The 10580-nt window shown below is 42.4% G+C and overlaps 1 protein-coding gene across 1 annotated transcript; it reads right to left on the reverse strand.

Moving 5' to 3' along the window:
* Positions 1–6842: 6842 nt before the first annotated feature.
* On the reverse strand, positions 6843–8188 carry MAS1 (MAS1 proto-oncogene, G protein-coupled receptor). The gene has a single exon (XM_068675106.1). The coding sequence runs from the start codon at positions 7927–7929 to the stop codon at positions 6940–6942; it is 990 nt and encodes a 329-aa protein (XP_068531207.1). The 5' UTR covers positions 7930–8188; the 3' UTR covers positions 6843–6939.
* Positions 8189–10580: the final 2392 nt, after the last annotated feature.

A 10580-nucleotide genomic window follows, 5' to 3' on the forward strand; every position in this document is an offset into this window, starting at 1 on the left:
ATATCAATAGCAACGTATGTATGAAGGCACACTTAAGCCATAACGGGATTAATGCCAAATAACAATATTGTTTAAATGGTTCAATTACAAATTATAATAATAGATTGCACCTGTAGATCACAAGACAAATAGGACATATCCAGAGTAAGTGCAGTTTTGAATCTGTAATATGTGCACCTAAGTCAGTGGAAATAATGACATTTTCCTTAACTATTTTTCAATTAGAAACTGATCCAAGAGGAAAAGAAACAGAAGACATGTAAACATTATAGTGAACATGCTAAGAAATATGCATCGCATCTGCATGTGATGACAACACATGACAACAGTCTTGAGCAGTTTTCCAGCATTTTCTCTTTTACTGACATGAAATCTAAAGATATGACAAGTGTTATCATGGGGAAGGAAATCTTACAGATCCACCTAACTGAAGTGAACAAAAAATTGTGGGTGGAAAATTTACCAGTGCTAAATATTGGTATTTCCAGACAGTTATTTCCTTAGCAGCTGAAATAAAGTAATATTAGGAAATATTGTGTATGATGTTCCCAAAACAGGATAGATGGTTTGTGCCACACACGACAGAAAATAGCTTCTTCCTGTACATGTACATTCCTCTTCACAGTGCTGTGACGTGCACCTGAGCCTTACAGCACCTGCTCTGAAACAGGCGTTGTTATGCTTTCTGACATAACTAGCACTAGCTGGACTTGAAGCCTTCAGCAAAACTGCTTGGAGGGCTTCTCTGCACTTTTATTCTTGTTGTTCGACACAAAGTAATAAATGAGGAGCCTGACACTGTGTTGGATGATGGACAGTGGTATGGAAAGCTCTTTTTCAATCCACCTGGCCAAGTTGAGGAAAGTAATGGCTGTAGTTGCTCTGAATAGATGAGGTGGGAAGCATCAGAGCTCAGCAGAATTTGGCAAGCCTTAACGCTACAATCAAACTGGGGGAAGTATGACTGAAGTACACAGTAGAAAACTCAGGATGGATACAAAGCTGAGAGATGAATGGCATATATTTTGCTTGTAACTAGCCAAAGACTTAAAAGCACAGCACTGTAGGCTAAAAGTCTTCTGCTCTAGTGATTAAAGTAGGGAAAACCCCCAGGACAGCATGCACAGCAGCGGAACGCTCCTCTGAGAGGAGGTGTCATACCCAGACTGGGAAAAATAGAGATAAACATTTTGCAGTGCTGAAAGCTGCCAAGAAGCACAGGCCAGTGCTGTGCTCAGAAAGATTTGTGCTAATGGGTAAATGAACCAAGAGGGAGCTCATAACAAAGGAAACGGTTGGCAGAGCTGTGTTTACAGAGGACCTCAGTCACGCCAGGGTTAGCAATAGAGGCATTGTGCATTGCTCAGGTGCTAATCTGACTGGCTTGGCCTGGCCGCTGGCTATGGCAGAGGTCCCTTCCCTCGCCTTGCCCAGGTAAAAAGTTATCAGAATTAGACGCCTGCCCCCTCAAAAATAATAATGAAAAATGTTTTTACATATTTGTTTTGTATGTAGCAGTATGTTCAATGAGCTCAGAGTTTGTGTTCGTCTGAAAATTTCCCTTGCAGGAGAGATGGTTTTCCCCTAAAAATAACAAAATAAGCTATATCTCACAGACATATGTTACTCTTTCAGACAAAAAATAAATCCAGATAGACCAAAGACAGCATGGAACATAAAACATCCTCCTCTGATGTGTATAAGCAATTTTTTTTTTTTCTTTTGGGATAGAACAGTGACTCCAGGGTGCTCAGTCCATTTTCTGCTCATAGCTGTTAGAGATTTTTCTTCTCACTGTAGACACTTTATACATTAAAATGCTTGCTTCTATAAATATTTTGATATAATTATTCTTTGTCTTAACCATCTCTTACCATTTATTATTAATATTTATTTGCTAGAATATCAATTTGCCACATTTGGCAATTTGGTCTATATTCGGCATAAAGTAAATACTTAATGGGGTAAATAAATACATTATTTAAAATAATTCCTAGTCCAGATTAAATCACTTCTCTCTCTTCCCTACCCACTACCCCTCTGTGGCAAACAGATCTCTCTCTCTCGGGTGAAAGACTCAAACAGGATTCCACACCTTTGCACCATCAGCTTCTTCGTCTGCTGGGATGACAGCGATGACACATTGATTTTAAGAAGAAATAAATCTATGAGAAAAAAAAATAACAGAAAAAGAGAATGTGCAAAGCTTTTAACCAGTTTCAGAGTAGGTTTTATTAAAGGGTTCATGTACTGTTCTTTTTGCAAATTGGCGAGCTAAGGCAATATGATTTATAAATTACTTTTTTAGTGTCACTCAGTAAGCCATGGACACAAGTGGAAAAATAATAGTTTCCTCAGCCCTAGTTCAGCAAGTCAACCTACTGAATCAGACTTCAGGTAGCTAGAGTTTCCTTTATTACCATTATCTATATTTCAAAGCTGCCTTTGCTATCTTCTTTCCAGTTCCTCAAGGAAAATGAATTCCTTGTGATAGACATTAGAGCAGCGAAGTGACAAGGCTTTGTAACACCAGGTTATTTCATAGAGCATACCTGTGAAGTCAGTGAACCTCACATTTGGGTCTTTCCTTCCTTGTTACAGCAAATTCCAGACCATGCCTTCTACTGACACTAGCAAAAGCAGCAGCCTCACCACCATTGGGTCACTGCTGGGAAGTGGTTTGTGTACACCTCAGTACGGCACAGAAATATTGGGCTGCAGGAGCAGTCTGAGGGCCGTGCAGGAACTATGGACACTAACAGGTCTAGGAAGTGGCAGCTCAAAACAACCAAAAGGAGGATGTTTTTCAGAAAGCATTTAGTTAGGCTGTGAAACAGAATATTGAAGATATCAAAAGCTTGTATGGCCTCCAGTGGAGTGGATGTATTTGTTCAAGAGAAATCCATTGAGGGTTGCAAACTACAAAGACTTCTAGACCATGAGGTCTGAGATGAAAACTGTCGAAGGCTGGGAGAGGAGGAGAAGAAAGAATGATGACTTATGTTTCTTCTCCTCTGTGCACATCTGCTTGTGACCACTGCTGGAGATAGGATTTGAGGCCAGATGGACACTGCCACACTCCCTCCCTTCTCCTGTCCTACCTTCCCTGTTTCTGAAACAAATGAAGCAAGGATTTTGTATTTACTATGTACCAGCATCAGGTCCAGTCTGTACATTTGATAAGGCATGACTCCAGTTTGAAAAAAAAAAAAAAGATATAGTTAAAAATTGAACGATTATATGCAAGGCCAAAGTATTAGAACCACACAGGCTATCTCATCTTTGTACCTCTTCTCTGAATTCAGTTTTGCAACTGCAGTGCTTTGCTTTGAATGCGGATCATAGTGCTTCATCTTTTAGGTTGCTGAGTCCACGGGAATAGCAAAAATAATTCCGTGTGGACATCACATAAGCAACCAGGCAACTGAATGAAAACCAAACAGGCCTTCCCGTTGCACAGGTAGCTAGAAGTTCAGAGTAGTGGACTTTAATAAATGATTTCTATGTGCAGCTAGGAAGAGGAGCATCGAACCACACACATTACAGGCAGCATATTGTGGCAGCTACACACACAGGCATGCACACAGACACATACACACAATCCCATGCTGATTTTCTGCTTTCCCTTGATGTAGGTGCCATCCAAGAATACCCTCTGCTGACCAGTATCACCACTGCAACCTCCACAGGCTACTGCTTGAAGGAGAGACTGAAAGCACCAGCCAGCAGCCGTCTTTTCTTCAGGAAACCCAGTGGTGCAGTGGGCACACAGCTGGGTCTCCCCCATAGCCCATGGGGATGCCAAAGGGGTCCACACCCCCCCACAAGGACCAGAGTACACAGTGCAGGTCTGGCACAACAGACAACAGGCTGCGGGTATTTGCAGGTCAGGATAGCAGAGCAAGGAAAGAAATGCAGAATGCAGCAGATCCCTGTAAATGGATCACCCTCACTCTGAGATTAACCGAGTGGGAGGACTTGGGAAGAAACCTCTCCCAGGTGCATACCCTACCAAGCATCACAAGCTGCTGGAGGACAAAATCACCTGTGACATTAGTGGAGATCTCTCTAGGATATTTTGGATGACTCTGTAGTTTAACTGTCCCTCCCATCCTCCCCGTAGAAAGTGACCTGAGGCTTTATAACGGGAAATGCTGTGCACTTGTAGATTATTCTCATGCCAGGAAAGGGAGCAAGGTGGGATTTTTTTTCTACATCATCAATCAGTGCAACTGGGAAGTAATTCAGCTTCTCTAAGAGGATTTCCCAGAATAAGAAAATAAGAAAATTTTGTAATCCTTATTTTACAGGCAGGAATGTGAGGGACAGAAAGATTAGATGCCGAGAATGCATCGAAGTAGAACCCACATCTCTGGACTCCATGGAGAGGACTTCACCCACAAGACAAACTTTCCTGTTCTGCACCACTGCAAAGTGTTTATTAACACCGCCTGACACTGCACAGGGCTATTTCACACTCTCCCACGGACGCAAATAATTTTTGAAAAGTCACACTGGTGGAGAATCACTTTCTTGTTGTGCAACAAATGACATGTCACATTCTCCATGTTGATTTTTTAATGGTGGAATAATGTGCTTATCAGTTTCCCTTGTACTGCAGCCTGTCTGCACAGGCAAGAGTCATCAGTCGCTGTGACAAAGGAGAAAGAACATCCCTAAGATATTTTTATCTGTGGATGGGTAACATTAATCATTTTTTCAGCTGCTAGCTCTTCATCCTTATTCATACTTCTGGATGTTCGTCTCATGATTAATGTTAATTTTGTCTGCTCTGTACGCTGATCTGTGGCCATTTGTCCAAATTCTGAAATGTTTGGTGGCATAGACAGACACAGGTGAAATGGGGTAGGAAGTCAAACACCCCAGAGTACCTTGTGCAGCTTACGAGCACCCATATTGCCCTGTAGTACAATATTGCCCTTTCAGATCTACTGACCTAGCTGCATGCATAGTGACCTTTAAGCCAGACCTGTAGTAGTAACCAAGGTATGGTTAAGCACAGTGACATGTCTTGGCTCACCTGAATCACTTTGAGAGCTCTGGGTTACATGTGGACAGCAGACCCCGTCCCGCAGCAGGTGCACGCACACACTGCCATGTGTATGTGGACACCACACACACACATTTCCACTGCCCCCAGGGTGCCCACAGACCTACTTGCCATGTCCTGCACCCACCTCTGGCAATGGGAAGCTGCTCTGCTGACGTGTCATTCCAGCAGTTCGGTAGATCAGTACCCAAAAAGAGGAGCAGGCTGCACTCTTCTACTACCTAAATCTACAGAGGTGGCAAGCCTGGGACTACAGCCTCAAAAAGAAGATCTTGGACAAGCCGAGGGGCTGTCACAGGGGAGGGTTTAATGGAGTGAGGGAACTGGAAAGATAATAGAGGTAACCTTTTCCTTTCCCCGGGTCTTTTCTGCAATGACACACTGCAACACTTTAACGTAAGGAAAGAGGGGAATGTGCGTAGAAGAAATATTTATCCTTCTGAGAGCTCTTCTCTATGTTAATTCCCATCCAATCCTAGGCCTTAACCTACCATCTTCCTTATTCCAGGGCTGGCAATCTTTCAACAAAGGAAGGGTAGGTTGTATTTTTCTTTCCCCAGTCAGCTATTAATTGTGCCAGTGGAAACTTGGCGGGAGGCTGAAGATGCTGCCGCTGCCCGTGGCAGGAGCTTTCCGTTCCTGCTGGATTTGGAGCCCCGTGGGGGCTAGAGGCAAATGTGTCTCCCAGACGTCTCTGAAAGTGCCAAGACTCCCCTTACTCTGTGTCTGTTTGATAAATGTGACCTAGTCCCATCCTTTCCTTGCTGTTGTCTTCCTCTGCTCCCTGCAGCTTGGCTCTAAGTGGGCAAGCGGCCCTAGGAATTACACTTAGCAACATACCAGCACAGGTGCCCTGCCATACAGGAGGCAGTCAGCTGGAATGGTTTTGCTGAGGTATAGCCCCAGTCATACATTGCTTGAGGCACCTCTCTTTCTTTCTTCCTGAGCAAAGCTGATATTATAAAACTGAGATCACAAAGGTAATACGTATTCTCCAGAGAACAGCTGAATACTAAAGACATGGCTGGGACTGCAGGTGTTGGGATGACTTTCTCGTAGACCCATTGAATAACTAAGCCTACAGGAACACTGTCATTTTGGGATAGGCCAGTCCCACCCTTCACAATTAGGGCAAAAACCCTACGTGAGTTGACAACATCCCTATGTTGCCAGCTTCTCCTGTGTGTCAGGTACCAAACTATCCAAGGAACCAGAGGATGATGATCCACTGGGAATCACGCAGCATATACTTTGACAGCAGACTCTGAAGCAGCCCCTTAACCACAGAACTTGATCATTAGCATATACTTGCATGTCTTGCTAGACCAAAGCCGTGCTATATGTTTGTGGGTATGTGAGGGGACCATATGTGGATTTCTTCTTCTGCTCCCCGTGGGGAGCAGCTCTTTTGTGAACCTCAACAAGCTGGAAACAGCTGTAATAGATCCCAGTATGTAACGTAAATCCTGTGTTTAGTGGGTTTGACTTTTAAAAATGCGAATACACACAGGCCCTGATGACTTCAATAGCATTTATGGGTGCTCAGTGATTTTATAAATGTCACACTATTTATAACATATTTGTGTCCTTTTTTTATATTCTCTGTTGGCCTGTCTCTTTTCCACTGTGGTATCCTTGACTGACATAGTCACATCAGGATGTAGCATGTGTTTGAATAATTAAGAAAATACAAATAAAAGTTATCTTTATTCTAGTCCATATTTTTCCATTACTCAACCACCAAAGATAACAGTACCATTTCACTACTTCCCTTTACATTCTATGGAAGAAAAATGCTCTTAGTTTTGCAGTGGTTTATTAAATCTTTCAAGTCCGATTATTTGCCCCCAGAACTTCCCCCCTAAGCCTCAGAAAATCGTTTCAGCGATATCCAAACTCATGCCAACTTCCTGGCTTCTCGGCCGCAACCCATCCGCGAGTGCTCTGCTAAGAACCACTTTGAGACTTTCCTTGAACCTCTTCTTCTTGCTGCTTCCTACAAAGAAGTAAACAAGGGGGTTGATGCTACTGTTAACGGTGGAGAGAACAATGGTGACATGGTTCTGCTGGCTGAGCAAAGACGACCAGTGGTGGTAATTCAGAAGATACAACAGCCTCATAGGCATGGCAAAGATGAGGAAGACAATGACTGTGGCCACAATGATGATGTAGAGCTTTGACGAGTGAGGTCTCAGGGAGTTACGATGAATCCTGATAACCAAGATCAGGCTGGACAGAATCATTAGAGGAATGAAGATCATGAAAGTCAGGATCCATGTGAAGATGAGCATTGCTTGGCAATGGTTGGCTTCATCAAACTGTTCTTTTGTTGAATCATCTTTGCATGTTAAATACTCGGCTATTGTCATCAGAAAAGACAGAGTCCACAGAATTGCGCACACAATTGCTGACTGGTGCTGTGACCGGTGGCATCGGTACCAGATGGGGTAAACAATAGACAGACACCTCTCAATACTGATGGCTGTCAGGAGATAGAGACCAGTATTATATCCAAGAAGGAAGACAATAGACAGTGTGGTGGTTACATAGTAGTAAAAACCATATGCGAATCCAAAACCAGCAATGTACTCAATTGACAGAATAAATGTACAAAACAGTAAGGAGATGTCAGCAATGGACAGGTGTGTGATGTACGCAGTGAATGGGTTTCTTTTGATCTGGAAGCAGAGGCACCAGAGGACAATTCCATTTTCACAAAAACCCAGGAAGGAGATGATCATAATTACCCAAAGTGGGGTCAATATCTCCCAGACCCTTTCCTGTGTAGAAATGTTTCTGTGCATTGAGATGTTCTCTGTGCCTTCGCTGGGATGAAACGTTATGTTTGACTCATCCATGGGGAAAGCTCAAGTTTGGATAGCACAGCTCTTCCTTCTGCAAATATGTATAAAAATATACTGTGAATATTGTCTGCTCCTCCCCTCCCCGTGTTCTTTCTACCTTGTGGACCCTGGTTTTCTGGTCATATCTGAAAGTCTTAGCAAAAGGAAAACCATCTTTGATATACTAATGCTAGCTGAAACCCAGCTGGAACTATTCTTGACAAGTATTAAGGATTGCTAAACCCATCATGCTAGGAGAAATACTGAGCTTTCTTCTCTGTGAGCTTCAGCATGTGGATGCTAAACCACAGCTAAAGAGATGCCCTTGAAGAGCTCTTGGACAAGCAACCTTTCTATCACATCGTGAAGTTTCTTGATGTAGTGGTCAGAGGTTTTTATTGGTGTTTCTTAGTACAGCACTAGATTGTTCCCAGACAGGGCTATTAAGCTCCCTTTGAAGCTAATGGCATTCATTTGAAGTTATACATAAGTATTTCAAGTGAATTTGGCTCATATGCTTTTGTGTACCATAAAATTTTGTGTATGAAAAAATTTATACTAGTACCTTTTCCAGGAAGGTTTTAATTAAATAAGTAAAATTAATACGCAGTTACTCATCACTCTGTTACCTCCAGGTGTGGAGGTAGAGGGTATACAAAATGCCACTGTTTGAGACAGTTGTATTTGACCAGCTTTAATTGTCAAAAGTATGCAACCATACAGTCATAGAATATCCCAAGTTGGAAGGGACCCACAAGGATCATCGAGTCCAACTCACTATAATAAAATTTAACCATGTTTAAACACACTGATTCCACTTAACAAAACTTCAAATATCCTGCAAACAATTACTAATCCAACCCATCACGAAGTGAAATAGTTGTTCAGGTTCCCTGTCATTGTTATAATGTTTATAACAGCTGTTTTGGATGAAGTTTTCCTTTTCTATGTCTCCTTTTACCCCATAAGAGAGAATAAGCAGCACTGGCTTCAGACTATTTTCATTGTTATGTAGGAATATGTCATGCCTGCTTCCCTGTTAGCTTCCTACCTGCCCCAGTCAGGTTCCAGGCACTTGCTGATTCAGTGGTGTTAACAGGGACTAACTACTGGAAATAAGCTTGTCCGGCTGCCTTGGCTCATCTGTATTTGCAGCCCTGGTTGTTAACATGCCATGCTGGGAATTTACCTATATCCTCAAGCAGTCAAGAACATCAAATGCTAGGGGAAGAAGTTTTACTGGGGTTAACTTTTGCAGTGAATATTTAAACAGAGTTGTTGACCCCGATCATAAATTTTCACTCCTGAGCCATGGCTTTCCTGTGTTCACTTGCATCTTTTTAAGAAAAGATATCACACCCTAAAAAAGAGCGTTCAGTAAATAATCTGGGGAGCCTCAGGGCTTGCCGGCATTTAAACCCGCACAAAAATGGTAATGATGATCTCACCTGTATGTTGACTGTGCCACCGTCTGATACTCAGTCGGAGGGAACAAACAACATAGCTGGAAATGTGGTAGAGAAGTGAGTGTGAGTGCAACAGGTAAGTGAAGTGACTGGAGTGAGTGGGAAGAGTCCCAAAAACAGTGCTCTGGAAATGCTACAGAGGGAGGGTGTTCAAAAGCTGTGTTGCTGGAAATGTAGTAAAACTTCATAGGAGAAAAGGAGAGGAGAATATCTATATACTTTAAGGGTTAAAGGAAATAGAAAAGGGAAATATATATATATATATATATAAAAAGAAAAAAAAAAAAAAAAAAACAATATGAAAAGACCCAAGTCTCTGCCTCTGAAGAGTAAAATGAAGAGGAAAAAGTTCTGGACTTACTAAGGTCATTCCCACATGAAAGCATTCAGAGATGAGCATGGAAAAAATCTCCTTCCAGATACATCCATGGTGAGTTCAGATTTCCCAGAAGTTGTTGAAGAACGTCCTTGAAGAAGCTGAAGGTTACCTTCTCCAACCATTTGCCTTCGGTGAGAGGGAGAGCAAATAACCACTTTGACCATGACTCCCTCAAAAATAAGTGTGCAGTTGTCCCATTGCTCAAAATGACTGAGGCATGCCAAGCAAAGGGCCCCAGGCTCTTCATCTGAGGCTGTGCTTCAAATGGCATCACTCAGTATCTGGCAAGTCATCTGTCTGAGAGCCTGGGAGTTAACTATTGTGGGAACTGAATGGCAGTACATGGAAAGTTGTCCTGAGCTCCTACAATACCAAGAGGCACAGTTTAAATAAACAAACATGAAGTGAGCAGGAAATCTATTTGGGGATAATAAAAACTGAAGGAAAAATATCATTTTAGAACTTCACCAAACACCATCTAAAACAATGCAAGTTGATTTGTGTATTTGTTTTATATTGCTTTTTAGCATAAGAAGGAGAGAAAGTGAGAAAGAGAGAGGGAGAGTGAGAGGGTGATGGTGAGAGAGGGAAGGAAGGAAGGAAGGAAGGAAGGAAGGAAGGAAGGAAGGAAGGAAGGAAGGAAGGAAGGAAGGAAGGAAGGAAGGAAGGAAGGAAGGAAGGAAGGAAGGAAGGAAGGAAGGAAGGAAGGAAGGAAGGAAGGAAGGAAGGAAAGAAGGAAGGAAGGAAGGAGAGAGGGAAGGAAGGAAAACCAATCCACAGAGAAAAGAAAATAAGCTAGTCATTTGAGTTAGTCTCATATA

Source organism: Anas acuta, chromosome 3 (assembly GCF_963932015.1).
Source record: "Anas acuta chromosome 3, bAnaAcu1.1, whole genome shotgun sequence".
Lineage (NCBI taxonomy): Eukaryota > Metazoa > Chordata > Aves > Anseriformes > Anatidae > Anas > Anas acuta.

Excerpts from the sequence above, each read along its gene's own strand:
- MAS1 (XM_068675106.1), bottom strand. The coding sequence starts at position 7,929 with ATGGATGAGTCAAACATAACGTTTCATCCCAGCGAAGGCACAGAGAAC.